General features: G+C 49.3%; 1 protein-coding gene across 1 annotated transcript; it reads left to right on the top strand.

Annotated features, from left to right (window-relative positions):
* Positions 1–963: 963 nt before the first annotated feature.
* STIP1 (stress induced phosphoprotein 1) lies at positions 964–17,541 on the top strand. The gene is made up of 14 exons (XM_075939072.1): positions 964–1,119; positions 4,514–4,723; positions 5,814–5,955; positions 6,431–6,572; positions 7,244–7,412; positions 7,887–8,013; positions 8,628–8,730; positions 10,223–10,343; positions 11,452–11,548; positions 11,918–12,042; positions 13,946–13,982; positions 14,287–14,390; positions 16,382–16,554; positions 17,109–17,541. The coding sequence occupies exons 1-14, from the start codon at positions 1,111–1,113 to the stop codon at positions 17,179–17,181; spliced, it is 1,632 nt and encodes a 543-aa protein (XP_075795187.1). The 5' UTR covers positions 964–1,110; the 3' UTR covers positions 17,182–17,541.
* Positions 17,542–19,010: the final 1,469 nt, after the last annotated feature.

Here is a 19,010-nt window from a genome sequence, read left to right as displayed (position 1 = left end):
ACGATTAAGTTGTTTAAACAAATGTGTTGCAATAATAGAAAAAAAATTGTGAGTCTGAAAACTGTAGGTACTGGGGGGGGGGGGGTACATATAATTTTTCTTAAGGAGTACCATATTAAAAAAGGTTGAGAAACACTGTTGCAGCATGCACGTGCTCCCCAGTAAGTACAGGCACACAAAAGATGAGGCAGGTACAGGGTGCAAAAAAAAACAAGAGAAAAATACACATGGATTGGGCGAAGGAGTAGGACCACAACCACAGAGCCTGCTCCCCTCCCTGGGGCGTGCAAGCTACATGCAAACAACCTTCTCCAGCAGAGTGTGTACAACGCACGCGTGAAAACCCAACCGTATTAGGGGCCACGGAAAGCACATGCAAATGTGTTTCTCTTACACGCATGCGCAGACACCGCCTCTCGGGAACTCCAGCTCAGCCCCCACCAAGCAGAACGTCCCTCCTTTAAACTCTTGGAGTCGCCCAATAAGGAAGCGATGATGACGTAGACCCGCTCCGCTCAATCAGGACATAGCGCCTCGCATGTCGTCACCTTGTTCCTCAGAACCAATGAAACGAATGGAAAATTCCAGAAATGTCTCTAACCAATGGACACGGCCGTTAGAATCACGAGGGGTCTCCAGGCCAATGGATTTTGAAGATTGCTGAGAGTATTAGAGATGCTAGCCAATCACATGGGCAGGGCGGGGGGCGTGGTCCTAGGTTGAGATCCAATCACAGTGAGGGCGGGTAGAAGGAAGGCTCTTCGCGGGGCGTATTGATTGGCATACCTCCAGACTTATGAGACGCGGGGTAGGCGGGGCTAGTTGCGAATTGACATCTATGTTCTCGTATCCCTATGCGAATCTCAATAATCCCGCCCTGTTGGCGCTACCGAGGCGGAGAATAGGTAAGGCCCGGCCTGTGAGCGACACCCTTTCTAATCTATGGTGGCACTGAGGGGGCGGGACCCGGACGCGTACCAACCAATGGGGCGGCGAGGGCGATACAGGAGGCTTCTAGCAGGTTCCAGAAGGCGGCGTGAGACGGGGTAGGCCGGCTCGGAGGAGACTTAACCGGCAGCGTCCCGCAAAACTGGGCCCCGAGCCGGAGCCATGGAGAAGGTGAAGGGCCGGGCCTGCCAAGGAGCGAGCTGGGCTGTGTGCTGGCGGGCGGGGTAGCTGCAGCCTGGGGCAGGAGGTGACAGCTACGAGGGACGGCGCCTGGGGAGGGAGTTGGGGGGCAGGAGCGCGGGGTGGGGTGAAGCCAGGCAGGGGAGGGCCCGGGGTAGGCGACTTTGCCTCGAAGAGGTGCAAAGGTCTGGAGGGAGCGTGCTGCCAGATGCGTTTTAGCCCCCTCGTGTAGACGGGGCGAAGCTGTGTGTTAACCCGCGCTGGTTGGGCAGGGACACCCCCCCTTTCCGCCTATCGCTTCTCTTTACCTTGATTGCATGAGAGTGCCCGAATGAGCGACGTGAACGTGCCTACTGAAGTGACCACTCGGGAGAGGGCGGCTGGGCTCTGAGGCTACTGCAGAGCCGTCTGGGGCAGTGGAGCAGGTGTGAGACGAGGTAGCCGAGAGTCCTAGAAGTTGGTGGTAGCAGGGTTTCTGGGAAGCAGGCATGCGGGAGGAAATAGAGTGGTTTGGGCAGGAGGTTTCCTCGGAGCTAAAAAGGGGAGCACGAAGAGATGGACTGGCTAGTAAAGTAGGTAGCACAGGGAATCTGCATTGAATGTGAACAAAATGTATAAGATTGATTGTGTGTGTGTGTGAGAGAGAGGTTCAGTGTGCTGTCTGGAGATATGTAGCTGGGATGTAAGTACCATCTTCTCATTTTCTGCCTCACTTTTGCATGTGCATGCAGAAGTCTCCCTTGCCTCATCCCCCTGCAATAGAAGGCATGCCCAGGAAGGAGTAACTGTTCATGCTGAGTAGCTGTTGAGGTCTCCAAGCAACTATGAACTATGTATTGCATTCTAATGCTGGAGATGGCGGCTGTAGACAGACAGCTGACCTGCTGCTTAAACAAAGCCTATTAAGGTGCAGTAAGGAGACCCTGGAGTATTCTCAATCGAGGAAGCATTTGGAGCAGATGTACAGGTGGCATAATACAAAAAATTGTCACCAGAATCTCCCTTCTGCTTGTCCCATTTGAAGAGGGCCTGTCGCTTTGGTATGGGTAAAGGCTGCTCAGCTGACTTTGCTTCTTGAAGCATAGCAGATCACTGACTTGAGGAAGCTGCTTTATCTTGGAGTAAAGCAGTTTTGTTAACTTCACGTCTTAGTTTAAAATGTACGTTGCTATGGAACTAATGTAATTGAGGTGCTTATCCTTGCTAGAGCCTAGGTATACTATGGGTGACGGCAATGTGAGTCTCCTACACAAGCACAGCATTGCCAGTGCCCTAAAGTCCTGACCTACAAGATCCCAACTAGGGATGTTAAAATGGGTGTAATAAAGTAACTGTGTAAAATTTTCAGCAGTTACACGCTGAGTGGCAGCCAGCTCCTCAGGAGCTACTGTGTGCAGAGTCAGCTCTCCATATGTACTGGCTCCTGCCTGCACCCCACGCTGCTGCCTCTGTATCAGAATACCTGTTCATCATTGCACACAGGCAAACAAAGTTTGCACATTACACTTTCATATCCTGTGTTTGTCAATGCTCCTCAGTCCTGACATGCAGCTTCCTACTGTCCAAGTACTAAATTCCACCCCTCACAGCTTTGCTGTTGCCTGTCAATCCCAACTTCCTCCCCGCTTCACAAAAGGAATTCCTCCTGCCTCCACCCCTGCAGGCATAACTCCTGATTTATCTCTGCAAGTCTTCATTTCTGTCTTGCTTTCTGGCTTGAGCAAAAATGCCCAGGTATTGCAGTATTATATATTCCATACAAATGTTGGCTAGGAACTGGAATGAAGCTCATCAAAATTATCTCTACTTATATGGCTTGTGTCAGAGTGTAAATCCAGTTCTAAAATGGGCGGGGAGAAAAGTTCTTAGTTTGTATCATCATCTCTGAGCTGTTGAGCCCTGGCACTCACTAATTTTCCGGCTAAACAGTAAATGGTCAGGCTTACTGGTTAACAGGCCCTTGCCATCTCTGGAGTTAACTTGCCAGCTGTACCTGGAGAGGCCAGCTAGCAAAGTGGCAGTATCCCAGAACCAATGTGGGACTTAGGTTGAAACAGTTTTAACTGGTTAATCATTTTAACATCCCTGTTGAAAATTAAAATAGAATGTAAAGTGTGGTGGTATTTTTTAAAATTTGATTATTCATGCTTCTGCCCCAAATAGTAAGGCTCTTACGTTGTCAGCTAATTTGGGAGCTTCAGGGGGTAGCTGAGTTAGTCTGTTACAGGGGAAAAAAAAACCAGTAAGCAAATGGTCTGGTAGCACTTTATAGGGTGATCCTTCAAAAGTTTTTAGAGGTAGTAATTATTTTGCTATTCATGGCATATAATTTAAAGATCTATTATTGCTCAGGCCCCATCAGTACTGAAAAAGGAGTTGCATTGTAATAGTTTTAGGGAGCCATCTTAACACTCCCTGTAGAAGGGAGACTTTTGATGTAACTGGGACAAGCTTCTGTTTGTACTGGCAGAGTTCAGGTTATAAAGTACTTGGAGAGTGGAAGTAATAGGCTGAGAAAAATGCAAATTTTGTATGCAGACTTCCTAGGGAGCTCATTAGAGTTCCTACCTGATGTGCTGTTGAAGTGACTCATCAATGATTGCCTTCCCTTGGCGGAGACATCTCACTAGCAGTTGCTGGGTTTTTGTGATGTACTGCATCCCCATCAGTTCACACTTGCAGGGAAGTCACATCTGCAGACTTTACCTGCCTGGTGACTTCTGGGTCTTTGGAGTATTTGAGCTGGGTGGTTAAATCACAGCTAGATTTCCTTTGACTCCGGATGGACCGAATGGCCCAAGCTGCATCATCTTAGAAGCAGATGACATTTTTTGGCCTTTGTTTATGAAACTAGCTGAATCAGTCATGTTGGAGAATTCCACCCAAGCGGGGTCCTGAAAGGGGAGAATTAGCTGTCTGGGTGAGAATTGAGAGGGATAGACTTGCTGTCTGTGATTTGGGGTGTTCACAGACCTCTTATTGAGGAATCTGGAGTCCTTTGGTATTGCACAACTTCCATGTAACAGCTATGTCAGTATCCAAGTTCTTATTGAATTTCTGCTGTCAAGATGCATATCTTGCTCTTATATTAATGTTTCTGGGACTGTTAAAGGAGGCATTGTCTCCCATCAAGTAAGTATTGAATAAGTGGTTTCTAGTGAAAAATTATTCTTCCTATCCCAAGTGCTGTTAGCAGTAAGACTCTAAGCAGCTGCTGCTTGAGCAGGACTCGAGACATTAACAAGGAGCACTCTTTAAAGTCACTTTCCTGCAAGTGATGCAGTGAGTTGGGAAAGATAATTCCAAGGCAAGAGGATTCCTTTGACACTTCCACCCATAGCTGATCATGCTAATCCATTGCTCACTCTTGCCCTTTCTCTGATAGGTGAACGAGTTGAAGGAGAAAGGCAACAAAGCCTTGAGTGCAGGCAACATTGCAGAAGCCATCAAGTACTATTCAGAAGCAATAAAACTAGATTCCAAGAACCATGTGCTCTATAGCAACAGATCTGCAGCTTACGCCAAGAAAGGGGAGTACCAGAAAGCGCTGGATGATGCCTGTAAAACTGTTGAGCTGAAGCCAGAGTGGGGCAAGGTAAGGGTCCTTCTCTAGATTCTCTTCGGGGTCTTAGGCTACATCAGTGTTTCTCAAACTGTGCTCCACGGAGCTCCAGGGCTCTGAGAGACCTCTCCAAGGGCTCTGCGAGATTGACAAACTGGAAACATTGATAGGTACAACATGTACAATCAGTGGACCACTGGGGCTCCGCATAAATTTTTACGCATGTAAAGGGCTCCGGTGCCCAAAAAGTTTGAGAACCACTGGGCTATGTTGTCTTGCTTGTGAACTGAATGTTAGGGCTGATGTTAAGAAGGGCTGATCACAATAGTGACTTTGTGCCTTAAGATCTTAGTCATTGGAGAGTCATGGTTTGCTGTAGGTGCTGATTGGAGTTAAAATATGGCTACCACCTGGCTCTCCCTAGCCATATATGGCAGGAAAAGTTGTATTGTACCACAACATAATCATGTTATCTTCATAGTTCAAACCAGGAATAAATGAAACCTCATTGCTCTAAAAATATACTTCAAGAGAAATCCCTTTGATTTTTGACAGAGAGATTCAAAGGAGCTGGAGTTGGGTGACTAAATATCTTAAAACTCTGGGAAAATCCCAGCTTGTTGTTTCATGTACTTGTGTAGTTTCTGTTACTTTAGTGGTTTTGCATTCTTTAACACAGTTATCTCAATCTTTAATATGCAGTCCCACTGTGAGCAAAGCAGTTGCTGTTAACCTTGTTTTACAGATGGGGAACTGAGGCACAAAGAGACTGACTTGCCCAACATCACATAGTTTGGTGTAGAAACTTGAACCTCAGTGTCTTGAGTTTAATCCTGAAGAGGTTCTCTTCAATCAGAATGGCTTCAAGTCTCTGGGAGAAATGTTTGTGGCTGTTCTGTGTGTTGTCTGTCATGTTGGTTGTCACTGGGAACTGAGTCACAGATCCTCAGAGATACATAAGCTATGAATCACGATAACATGAGCTAAAAGATTAGGCTCTGTAGCTGGGGCCTATGACAGACTCATGAGCTCTGTGCATAGAGAGCGATCTTTAACAGTGGCAGCTTATAAAAATATGCTTGTCAAACTTTTGTCCTCCAGTGTTGCCTTTTGCCACTTTCAGGGCTACTCCCGCAAAGCAGCCGCTCTAGAGTTCTTGAATCGTTTTGAGGAGGCCAAGAAGACATATGAGGAGGGGCTGAAACATGAGCCAGGGAACTCTCAACTGAAAGAGGGGCTCCAGAACATGGAAGCCAGGCTGACAGGTAAGGGAATGAACTTGAGAGAGCAGGAATTGCAGCAAGAGATGTCCACCTGGTATGAGTAATGCCTTCTTTCAAGCCAGCTGCTTAGATGCCTGGCACTAAAAAGTTGCAGGGATCAGACTCCTCTCTGCATCTATAGTAAGTGCCCTGTCAGGGGTGGTTCTCTGCTCTTGGCGGGCAGAAGGAACATGGGAGGGAAAAGTGCCATGGAATTTGGACTAGGGCTACCTTCTTTTTGTTACAGTTGGGCTTAAACTGCATCTTTCAGCCCTGAGCTGAGACTGACAGCCCCTGTGTTGATCAAGGGGCAAACATCATTCAGCAGTGATTGATCGTTGTGTTAGCCGTGCAGGCTACAGTTTCCTTATAGCAGCTGAAATGTCATATGCTGAATCAGACCCAAATATCCTCTTGGGGTTACGTGGGTGCTGAAATGACCAGCCTGTGCTTCTGTTCCTTCTCCCCGATCCCACAGAGAGGAAGCTCATGAACCCCTTTAACATGCCAAACCTCTACCAGAAGCTAGAGAGTGACCCCCGCACAAGAGCCTTGTTAAATGACCCCAGCTACAAAGACCTGATTGAGCAGCTCCGGAACAAGCCTTCTGATCTGGGAATGTAAGTTGGACCTGCTCACGTTCTGCTGAGGATGGTTCTGCTATGGTGCAATGTTGGGGTTAGGAGTAAGATTTCATCCTTTGGAGAATAGTTTGTCCTGAGCCTCAGGTATGGTGTCCCTTGCTCTGCAAATTTAAGTCTGCTTCAATGTCTTTCACCCCCCCCCCCCCCCCCTCCTCCGCACACCATGCCATCCCTGGATATATGTGATCCAAGGCACCCAGTCAGCACAGCCCTTTGGCCCTGTCCTTGAGCCAGAAGGCAGATCGCTATCACTATGCACACTGCCCTTCAGACGCACAGGCGAGACCCTTTCCTGAGTGTCTCTGGATTTGTATGGGGTAGAGAAGAGCAGGATAGTAGCAGAGTGTTAAGGGATTTGAAATAGGCATTGAGGGCAGCAGCATAGCTGGGGGAGAAGCAAAATAGCAAGTGAAATAGGAGCAGTGATGCAGATGAAGCCCAAGCTGTGCAAAATATAAAGGTGCTGCAGAAAGTGAATAGAAGGACTAGCATTTCACTCCCACAGTGATGCACAGGCTACAGAAGGGATAATCCTTCCCTTGTGGCTGGGTGCTCAAATGATTTTCCATCACCCCAGTTAGTCAAAATTAGCCAGGTCCGTAGAGCCTGTCTGCATGCCTCCTAGCTACTCACTCCTTGCCTCTCAGAAAGCTTCAAGACCCGCGAGTGATGACCACACTGAGCGTGCTCTTGGGAGTTGACCTCGGCAGTGGGGATGATGAAGATGAAGCTATGTCTCCACCTCCACCCCCTCCACCTAAAAAGGAGCCCAAGCCAGAGCCCATGGAAGAGGATCTCCCAGAGAACAAGAAGCAGGTACCACCAGCTGATGACCTGGTCCTGTTATGCTTAAGCTCCATGTCATGTGCTGTGAGGTGGAATTTGGCACAAGGGAATGCCCCTTAGTAGGGGGCTGAGTAGGGTGATAAGACGCCCTAATAAAGATGTGCTGGTCCCAGGAACAGAGCAGATATTTGGCTAGCTTTGCCCTCCCACTTGCTGGCAGGATGGTAGGTCATCTGATCAGCTCAGGTTGGCCCTGTGACAGGAGCCTTGGCACAGACTCCTTTCTCATGAGGCTGCATCACCTTGTTTCCTTTGTGGTCACTGGGTTAACAGGCTGTCATTATAGTTGCCTCTGTCAAGGCTGTAGGCCAAGGCTAACACAGACCAGGACTCAGCTTATGGCTTGGACTCTGGAGTGGGGTTGTAAGGCCTAAGAGAGCTGAAAGGCTTGACACAGTAGCAGCTGAAAATGCATTTTCTTTTTTTTTCTGCCCCCATGTTCAGGCTCTGAAGGAGAAGGAGTTGGGAAACGAGGCGTACAAGAAGAAAGATTTTGCTGCAGCTCTAAAGCACTATGACAAAGCTAAAGAGCTGGATCCCACCAACATGACTTATATCAGTAACCAAGCAGGTAAGTGTTAAGTTCTAGTCTGATCTTGAGGGTGCTGCTTCCAAAGTCTAACTGTAAAAGTTAACTCTTGCACTGACATGGAGCCAGCCCAGTTTCCTTATCATTGGGGCTTGTAATGCATATTCCAAGGGTGGTGTGTGAGGCCACTGTGCCTCACGTAAAATTGGCTGTCGCATCCCCTCCCCAATCCACCCCATGAACTCCTGCTTTGACATGATGCTGCTGCTTCATGCTAAGAGTGACACCTGTAGGTGCCCATTTCTACTTCCTGTTTTGAAAAAAATCACAGTAGTTATGGGGAGCTCCGTGACTGGCTTTATACAAAGGAGTACCAAGGTGACCTTTAGTTGGCTGCATTCTGTGCATATCTTTTGAAAATTTGCTCCACGACACTGGTGTTAATTAAAAAAAAAATCAAATTTTTCTCAGGGCCCTCTAACCCTGAAACACTGCATTTCATAGCAGTATGAGCAGCATGTGGATTTTAGATCACATAGAAGTATCCACCTCTAAACAGAGTGCGTGATCTTAACTGCATTGTGGTTTTGCTAGACTAGTGTGGGTGGTCTGGCCAGTGGTTATGGTAAGAAGTGGTCTTGTGTTTTCCCTTGCAGCGGTGTACTTTGAGAGAGGTGATTACAACAAGTGCCGAGAGCTGTGTGAGCAGGCCATCGAGGTGGGGCGTGAGAACAGGGAGGACTACCGGCAGATTGCCAAGTGAGTACATGCAGCATAGAGTTGGGGCTTGTGGAAACAAGTGACTAAAGTCACTTGTCCTTCTCCTTGGGTTCCTGTAGCACCCTCATCAGTGGTGTATTCAAGTGTCTCCTAATTACAGGCAGTCCCCGGGTTACGTACAAGATAGGGATTGTAGGTTTGTTCTTAAGTTGAATCTGTATGTAAGTCGGAACTGGCGTCCAGATTCAGCCGCTGCTGAAACTGACCGCCAGTTCTGACTTACATACAGATTCAACTTAAGAACCCCAAGTGTCCCCAAGTCAACTGCTGCTGAAACTGATCAGCGGCTGATTCCAGGAAGCCTGAGGCAGAGCAACTCTGCCTCGGGCTTCCTGTAGTCAGCGCTGGTCAGTTTCAGCAGCGGCTGACTTGGGGACGCCTGGGGCAGAGCAGCTGGGGTGCTGCTGGGTTGCTCCAGTAGCACCGCTCCTCGCTCCTTGGCGCTACTGGACCAACCCGGCAGCACCCCAGCTGCTCTGCCCCAGGCGTCCTGATTCAGCCACTGCTGAAACTGACCAGCAGCGGCTGAATCAGGACCTGGGGCAGAGCAGCTGGGGTGCTGCCGGGTTGGTCCAGTAGTGCCCAGAGCGGCGCTGCAGGACCAATTGGCAGCGCCCCAGCTGCTCTGCCCCAGGGTCCACAACAAAAGCCTGGTCTGCTGGGGCGGGGGGGGGCACACTAGCTGCGCCCCCCTCCCTCCCTCCCCCAGCAGACCAGGGACACGGGGAGCAGAGCCGCAGCGACAGCGGGGTGCCGCACCTCTGAGACTTTGCTCTGGCAAAGTCTCAGAGGCGCGGGACCCCGCCGCGGCTGCGGCTTCAGTCCCAGTGCCCCTGGTCTGCTGAGGACCGTCTCCAGCAGACCAGGGGCACCGGGAGCAGCTTACAAACGGGGCTTTCTCGCCCCGGAGCTCGCAGGCAGCAATCCGCCACCTCGACCTCCGGGGCGAGAGAGCCCCGTTCGTAAGTGCAGATCCGACGTAAGTCGGGGACTGCCTGTATGCACAAAAAACTTTTTACTTCCAGGTTACTAGTTCAGCTCCAGCCCAGGTTACTGTTGTCATTATCTAGTAGATTGAAATGTTAGCTGGGTCTTAGTCACTACCAGTGTTCCCTCTAATCTTTTACATCCATTTGTGGGTTTTTTTCTATCCACATGAAGAATATATTTTATGTGCACCAAGGCATGTGCGAATGTGCGCCACCTGTGGAAACCAAACCTAGCTATGGGCACTCTGCTAACCATCTGGGTGGATTTTGAATCTCTTCAAAGTAGCTGTGTGCTTGTGCAGCCAACAGGGAACTCTGATCACTACCAGAATTGACCACTGTGCCCCCCATGTGCCCGACACAGAACTTTCCTTAATAGGGGGTCTTCTGGTCATAGAGAAACCTTTAGGTAAGGAGCAAGGTGCCATACTTCTGTCCCTTATTGCCCTTATCTTGATATTGGCTACTGTCTCCACATCCAGAGTTTATGCAAGGATTGGCAATTCCTACTTCAAGGAGGAGAAGTACAAAGAAGCCATCCAGTCCTATAACAAGTCTCTGACGGAGCATCGGACTCCAGATGTGCTGAAGAAGTGTCAGCAAGTGAGTGTGGGCTCATATCTCCTAGTGAATGTGTGGCCTGTAGCAAAGTGTGCACCCACTTTCATAGCTTTCTCCAGCTGGTAGAACATCCTGCCATTTAAATGCCCTGACTCTGAAATTCAAGCCTCAGAGCATATTTCTAGCATATTTCCACCAAACTTCTGGAATTCCCACTAGCACTAAAGGTTAGCACCAGGGCCACTTGTCTTCAAGCCAATCTTTCACATGAGTTACTAGGGTTCTGGATCAGCAGCTAACGCAGGCTTCCCTCATAATTGCAAGAAACCTGGGAGGAATCTTGACCTCTTCGGATTTTTTTTCCTTGTATTATTGTAGATTTCCTAGTCGTAGGCCAGGACTCCATTGTTCTAGTGCTCTACACGATACTGGAAATGTGACTTTTTTTTGTTCTTTTGGCCAAGTTTTTTTCCCCCCCATTACCATGGTTGTGAGCTTACATTAGTCCTCCTTTTACAGATATAATCCTTGTGCCTGTGAGAATGGGAATCCTACAGTTAACTAGGGAACTTACTCCCTTTGAGTTATTTCAGGCTTTCTGAAGATTTAGGTAGACATTGGCAGTGGTTAAACTCAGTTGCATGAAGTTTTCACTGCAGCAACAAAGAAGCATGATCTTTTCGAACCAAGGAGGAGGTTTTGAAGCATCAGTGTAGCTGCTTTGCTGCAGCACTGAAAGAGACAAGCCCCTGATCAGCCCATTGATCTCCATGGTTGTGGGTATCTGTGAGGACAGCCAGTCTGGGTGAAAGCAGATCAGTGTAATAACTCAGCATGGCCTCTTGTCTGGTACTGACTCATAATATGGCCATTCTGTCCTAGTTCTCCATGAGGGTGCCTGCTGGACTGGGTGGCTTTGTGTTTGGGGTAGGAAGGCCACTGGAGTTCTGTGCAGCATTTACCAGGTCACAGCACCACCTTCCCAAGCTCCATCTTCTTCCTACATCATGATTATTTTATGCCTACTCCAGCCTGGATGCAAAAAAAGGGAACATTCTGTAGTGAGTGGAATGTGATGCCAAGGAGAGAGGGGTACTGCTGACAGGGGCAGGGTCTGTTACATCATACCATGCTCATGATTCCTCCACAGGCTGAGAAGATCTTGAAAGAGCAGGAGAGATTGGCATACATCAACCCCGATCTGGCTCTGGAGGAGAAAAGCAAAGGCAATGAGTGTTTCCAGAAAGGTGAGCGCGCTCAAAGCTCGATTCAGAATAAGTGAACAGCCCTGCAATGTAGCCAGTTTCCTTAGTAGCCATAAAGGAGCCTGCCACGTGCCCTGGAGTTGTCTCCATGCTGTGGGGGTGAGATTGCATCTGGCATTAGTTGTTGTTTCTGTAGCATCAGGCTGGGATGCTGTCAGCCCAGTCTAACTGCTGGATTGAGTAAGGGGAAGCAGCTAGCCTGACTTCGAGAGCTCCATCTGAAGCTGCTGGGGAAGTGTAGGCTTCTGGGCTGTCTGGCAATGAAGGAAGAATTAAGCCATGCTCTGGTAAATGGGTGTGGGGGGCATTTCTGGGTCCCTGTAACTTTCTACTGCCCTCTTCTCCTCTTAGGGGACTATCCCCAAGCAATGAAACACTACACAGAAGCCATCAAACGCAATCCCAGTGATGCCAAACTCTACAGCAACAGAGCTGCCTGCTACACCAAACTCCTGGAATTCCCACTAGCACTAAAGGTTAGCACCAGGGCCACTTGTCTTCAAGCCAATCTTGCACATGTGTTATCAGGGCTTCAGATCAGCAGCTAACACAGGCTTCCATCATCCTTGCATGAAACCTGGGTGGTATCTTGACTTCTTCAGATTTTTTCTTTGTATTGTAATAGATTCCCTAGTTGTAGGCCAGGACTCCATTGTTCTAGATGCTGTACAATCACGGATTGGTTCCTACCCGAAAGGGCTGATGGTACACGCTTAACAAGCTTTTGTTTAACTAGAGACAGTTCTAATGTACTCTGTTCCAGGTGTGATGGTGGGCCAGTCCCACCATCCATATGCTTTCCAAAGCACCTAATCCCATGGTGGCCAACACGCTAGCCACATATGACTATTTGGCTGGTTGAGTGTGGTTAGCTACTTTCAGATTTGGTTGGACACCACAGATCTAATCCTCCAGAAGCTGCGTGCTTGGATAGGGTTGTTAGTGTATAGTTGAATAAATGATTAACCAATAAGTCTAGGCTTATCATTTAATCCTATCCACTTCACAAACTATTCTCTCTCCCTCCCCCCTCATTGCTGCTCTGTATCAGAGGTAGGGATGTTAAATTTAGATTAGCTTATTAATTGAATAGTCAATGCAATTTGCATCGACTATTTGATTAGTCTATAAGGAAGCCTCACCTTTGAAGTCTAGCAACAGCCCCAGGGCTGTTGCTACACTTCAAAAGTGAATGATGTGGGCAGCACTGGCCCCTTGCTCCCCACGGCATTTCAAAGCAGCAGCGCCACATGGAGCCTGGGGTCGGGGGGGGGGGGGGGAGGTCCCCAGCTCCTACGGTGGATGCTTTCTCAAAGCCTCTCCTTTTCTTCTATCCCCCATGCTACCTCTTTCTGATAGAGGCAGCAAGGAGGAGTGGGGGGGAGAAGCAACTAGCTGACTGGTGTATCGACTATCCGATAACCAAAAGCTTATCGGATAGTTAATTAGTTTTTCACATCCCTAATCAGAGGTGGGAATGGGGGGCAGGAGCCAGTGCCCATGAGGAGTTGACTTTAAGCAGGCTCCTCATGAGTACCGGATCCACTTCCCCTCCCCCCTACATGCTGCTGCCTCTGAGGCAGCAGCATGGGAGGGGGGAGGGAGCGCAGGGGAGGCTGCCACGAAGCAGCCTCTGTCTGCAGGGGTCCCAAGCTCCCCGTGGACAGAGGCTGTTCTGCATCCCAAGGAGCAGTCTCTGTCAGTAGGTAACTTAGAACACCCCATCCCCCACAGAGAGGGGCTACTGTATCAGAGGCAGAAGCACTGGGCGACAGTCAGCCTGTCCGCAAGGGGAGCTGGTTTTTAAACTGGCTCCCCTCATGGACCAGCCCCTGCCACTCCACGCTCCTGCCTCTGATAGTCAGCAGCATGGGGTGGCAGGGGGCTCCGTGGGAGTGCACTGTCTACCAGTCCCACCTATTGAATAGTTATGTAACTGGTAATATTTTATGCAGTTCTACGACTATTCAATTATACGATATCTAACATCCTTATGCTTGTAGACCTTTCCTTAACTCGCCTGGCCAGCTGTGAAATGACAGCATTAACTGCCCTGAACAGGAAAAGTACAAGCTCTCACCCCCACCCCATGAGCGGGGGGGGGGGGGGGGGGGGAGGGGGGGGGAGGGAGGAAGACGGGGGAAGGCAGAGCAGAGGGTGGAACTACAGCACAGGGTGGAACTACAGTCCAGGCACTGAGGGCCCATAAAAGATTACTCCAGCCCTGTGGCTGTTGAGCACCTTTTTGGTGGGTACTTGAGCCCCAAAGTGCCCACAGAGTTGGTGCCTATGGCTATGAAGCATGCCAGGTGTCTTGCTAGTAAAATGACAAGTTTAACATCTCTGGAGAGAAATGAGTGTGGTGTTTTCCCCCTCCAGGACTGTGAAGAATGTATCCGGCTAGAACCTACATTTAGTAAGTAGACTGATGGGGGGGTGAGTTGCATGATTCACCTTGGCTGGCCTAGCTTCTCATGTGACACTGTGGAATAGCCACCTGGGGAGTGGGGGGGTGTGATACTGTAAAGACCTGTGGAATCATTCAGGCTGAACATACCTTTAAGTTTCCCGGTGAGACAACATCTGTGGTTCCTAATTGGTAGTTCACATACACTGCTGATCTTGCTGCTAAAGGGGACCTGTGGTGGACCACAGGAGGGGATGAGGTGTTCAGTGAGCATAAACCTCAAGTAGCTGATTCTGGGGTGTTATGCTTGCAGTCAAGGGTTATACCCGGAAAGCTGCTGCGCTGGAAGCGATGAAAGACTATACTAAAGCCATGGATGTCTACCAGAAAGCTCTTGACCTGGATTCCAGCTGCAAGGTGAGAACATCTGATGCCTAGCAGTATTGTACTGCCAGCAACTGTCTGGTATTGGAGTGTCAGAGAGAGCTTGATCCTGGTCTAGAAATAACTGCAGGGAGAGAAGACTCCTGAGAGCAGAGAGCTTCTTAATGTAGCAGTCAGCAAATGAAATTCAGATTGGAAATAATCTAACATTACTCTTTAATAGAGAGCAAAATTAACTGTTGAAACAGCCTACTGGGATTCTGAGCTTGATTCTCCATTTTTGGTGTTTAAGGCAGGAGGGGTATGCCCCGCAAAAGAGCTGTGCTAGCTTAGATATCAAACCCCTTTAGAAGAGAGGCCTGAATTCTAAGCTTAATTACAGTCTCTGGGTTGGGCTACAGATGCCCAACCAGATCTCTGTTGAAGTTAATGAGACTTGTACAGAGACATAGGGATATGACCTTTACCAGTAACATCTACTTTTGTAGCTCATTCATTGCCTCCTTGGCTCATTGGGGAAATAGGCTTCTGCTTAGGCTCTGTGCTTCCCTTCCTCATTTCTTCTCCTGATTTTTGAGCCTCTTCTGTGCTTTCTTACCACAGCTCTCCATTGACTGTCACTTCCATTCCATCCACTACAGCTAGCTAACACTGACCATGAAACAGGACTCTCGAGTTGACACTTCAGTTTAAGACGGGGTAGCAGAACAGGTCCTTCTCAACCACTTTCATGCTCTCTATAGACCTAGGCAGACAGAACTCTCTGTTGCTGGTCTCATTTGGGAGGGATTCTGCAGACATGAGCTAGAAACTTCTTTTTTAAAAAAGTCTGTGTCTCAAGCCATGTAAGTGTTCCACCTATTTTCAGCCATCAATCGTTGGGCTCCATGGCTGGGTGAAAGCATTATGCAGGACATGAGGCTAGGTGATCATAATAGTCCCATACCCACAAAGAGTTGTAGTGTGAGAGAGCAGGTTGGTTTGTGCTGAATTGATCTGACTTAATGGACTTGTTATACAGCCCTTCCCCCCAGGATGAGCTGTGCTGAAATGCATTGCTAAGGGTCCCTGCAAGGAATCAGTTCTTGCTATGCTCCCTTGAAGCTCGGGTTCCAAGGACTAATGACTGAGAAAGGCCTAGGGCCTATGTCCTGCCACCAAACCAACCTGGCTTGGCATTGCAATTGCCCATCCCCAAAATTCCACAGGTGCTCAAGGACACTGTTCAGGAACCTGCCATCGCTGGGGGAAGACTGCTCCTCCCCTGGCTCTAACCTAGCCTGACCTCCAGTCTACCATAGCCAGGGGAGGAAGATCATGAAGCTCCTTCCCTGGCCCTAACCTCCAGCCTACCATAGCCGGGGAGGGACAGTGTGTACCTGGTGGTTCTCCCCTGGCCTGGAGTCCCTGCCATAGCCCGAGCCAGAGCCTTCACACACTTACATCCCAATCCTCTGCCTGAGCCCCCTTCCACACTCAGAACCCCTTGCCCCGCTCCCACATAAATTGTATTGTGTCTAGACTACAGGGTTTTGTCAACAAAAGTGGACTTTTGTTGACAAAACTATACCTGCATCTACACTGCCGCTGAGTTCTGTCGACATAACTGAGCAGTTTTGTCAACAGCTGTAAACCTCATTCTACGAGGAATAACGCCTTTTGTCGAGTTCTGTTAACAGAAGGCTTTATTGCATCTGCACTGTCTTTTGTGACTTCGCTGTCATCTCGACAAAGCGGCTTGCTTTGTCGACAGAACTGGATGTAGTCTAGACGCTCTTTGTCGACAGAAGCCTTGTTGACAGTATCTGTTGACACAACTTCTGTCGACAAAAGCCTGCAGTCTAGATGTACCCTCAGTGTGCCAATATGGAGGTGATGTGCACCATGGAAGTGACACATGACACATAATAAATGTGTTTCACTTGGGTGGGAAGAATTTAAGGGAAAGCTATCTGTCACCTAGCAAGATACAGTGGCTAGCTCTAACAGAGCCCCTCATGCTACCCCTGCCATTCTTGTTTCAGGAAGCTGCAGATGGCTACCAGCGCTGCCTCATGGCCCAGTACAATCGCAACGACAACCCTGAGGAGGTCAAGAAGCGTGCTATGTCTGATCCTGAGGTGCAGCAGATCATGAGCGACCCAGCGATGCGGCTGATCCTGGAGCAGATGCAGAAAGATCCACAGGCACTGAGCGAGTGAGTGAGGCTGCCAGAATAGCACTTGGGTCTGGTTAAATCTAGCTCTAGGAATCACTGAACTATAGAAGAGATCTGCTTGGATCATGGGGACATCTCCTGAGGAGCCATATTGTGCTCCCTGCTGAATCAAATGGGGTGTGTTTCATAAGGAGCCGATATCGCTGCCTGCCTTAGCCTTTACCTGGTGCTGTTGGGTCCAAAGCCAGGATCCCGTGCTGGTCCATGTAGCAGGGTATCTTGTCCACATAAAGCCCATAGCACTTTCCCTAAGTGTTAGGGTGTTCACCCAAATTTCCTCATTCAGGAAAGTTTGGATTCCTTACAGCCCATTAGTTTCAATCATGCAAGATGTTCCTTAACCTCTCAAGCAGAGTTGTCCATTTGGCACCCTCCCCTCCCTCTTCTCTTCTCTTCCCCCCCCCCCCCCCCCCATGCTTGCATCCCACCCCCAGAGTCCCTTTATAAAAAGCCACTGGGCCCCAACCTGGATGCAGCAGCAGGAAGTGTCAAACTAAGTGCTTTAGAATAATACTATGTCTTCCTCTCTGCAGACACTTGAAGAACCCAGTAATAGCCCAGAAAATCCAGAAGCTGATGGATGTTGGATTGATTGCAATTCGGTGATGACTTTGCCACCCTGCTCTGCCCCATTGCCTATTCATAGGGCAGCTGGGACATTGGACACTGGCAGTACAAGGAAAAGGAAAGGGTATCTCAGTAGGAGACAAAGACTTGTACAGTATCATGCTCTTCACGGGCCCTGCTGCCCACATCACCCTTCCCAGTGCGAGGCCACCTAGCCACTTTCTCTCCCGTTCCTGTATTTCCAAGCAGCTTGTTTCATTGTTGAGCTGCCCCTCCCCTCTGTGCTCTTTTTGTTGGCAGAGGCCTGGGAGGTGGTGACTAACTGTTCATTGTCTGGTTCTTCTGGCTGTGAGACTGCATTGCCATGCTGCGCTTCAAATAAAAGAGCAAAGCAGTCAACAGTGCTTCTTTGTGTGTCTGGTGTGGAGGCAGGAGGGACAAATCAAGGGAGGGTCTATTTAAATATCCTGGCGTGTGCATGCACGCTTTGGAAAGGTTGCATGTGTCCTCTTAGCAGCGAGAGTGCTCTGTGGTTGGTCATCCCACAGGGGGCGCTAAAAGTCACCTAGCTTCACATGTCAGTGGCTGTATCTCTCATACTGGTAAGTGAAATAGGAAGTGTTTCACTGACAAGCTAGTCAGGCGGGATCTGAGTCCTGTCAGCTTGCAACACCAGCAGGGTTATGTTAGCGCCACCCCAGTGCCTGCAGACTTTAAGTTTATGCACGGATGATACAGACTCTGGTCTCTACTGTGGAGAGCAGATGTCTGGGTTCTTCCTTGGAATTCCTGTGTTCAGGGGAGAAGATGAAGAGGTGGATAAGAGGGTGCTTCCCAGGAGAAATGACAAAACACCATGGTAGCTGGATTCACTCTGCCAGGGGAGTGTCAGGCTGCCAGTAGAGGACGCTACCCTGCCCTCTTGCTCTATGGGATACCCTTCCCCTGTCATGCGCTTATGACGTTGCAAGGAGACGTGGGCTGGGGATTGGATGGGGTGGAGAGCTGATGTACCTCATTCTCTTTGCTACCAGAGGGAGCTATGGCACTGGTGCATTTTCCCCATGTCCTAGAAAACTTGAGTTCTGTAGCCCCAGTGCAGCTGCCAGCAGATCCCAGCTGCATCTACCCTCTTCCCCAGGTGACCTTAGGAGCCCCCATCCCCCTTCTCCAGAGGCTGTGCGCGTGCACAGAGGCCTCTGCTTTTATAAATATAGCACCCGCAGAGGCAGGAAGGGTGCTCTGCCGCAGAACAGGAACTAGTGCTAAGACAGGCTTAGCTGCTCAGATCCTAGTGTGATGCGTCAAAACAGTCTCCCTGCTGGGTGCTGTTCTCCTGCATTGATCTTTCCAGGGCTTGGCCAAATCTAAACTCTCTTGTAAGGAGAGAAGTGTGGGAATGGGAAGGTGGAAACTCAATGCCTCTAGTTTGTCCCATCCACTTCCCTCCACTTCAAGTGTGCTCTGACATGCCCCTTCTTTCCCTGAAGCCAGCCCCATTTTCTCCCTTCCCAGACAGACATCTGTTCAGGTGGATCATGGCTGTTGGCAATGTCCAAGGCTTTTTTCTTTGCTGCTGGAGTTGCTGATAGACTGCCAGCCAAGCCTGAAGGATTCTCCTTCGCTTTAGGGAAGATGGGGAGGGGCTAGGGATTCAGTTCTTATGAGTGGGGTCCAGTGGTTTAGAGTTGGGATGGCAGCATTCTCTGCTGCTAACTATGACCTAGGGGCAATCCAGGGAGCAAGACCTTGTTTCCAGGGGTGGGAAAGGGAGGGAGAGAGAAAAGCTCCCTAACACCCCAGAGACCGTTGCCGTATAGGACTGGGTGCTTCTCAATGATGCCCCGAAATTCCAGTGGCCAGCTGCA

Source organism: Pelodiscus sinensis, chromosome 11 (assembly GCF_049634645.1).
Source record: "Pelodiscus sinensis isolate JC-2024 chromosome 11, ASM4963464v1, whole genome shotgun sequence".
NCBI lineage: Eukaryota > Metazoa > Chordata > Testudines > Trionychidae > Pelodiscus > Pelodiscus sinensis.
Note: the sequence above shows the minus strand (reverse complement) of the source record. Positions and strands in the feature narration are given on the sequence as shown.

What these genes read in the sequence shown, in the direction of transcription:
- STIP1 (XM_075939072.1), top strand. An exon ending in TGAAGCCAGAGTGGGGCAAG is followed by an intron (nt 4,724 to 5,813) that starts GTAAGGGTCCTT and finishes TGCCACTTTCAG; the next exon opens with GGCTACTCCCGCAAAGCAGC. An exon ending in TCCCAGAGAACAAGAAGCAG is followed by an intron (nt 7,413 to 7,886) that starts GTACCACCAGCT and finishes CCCCATGTTCAG; the next exon opens with GCTCTGAAGGAGAAGGAGTT.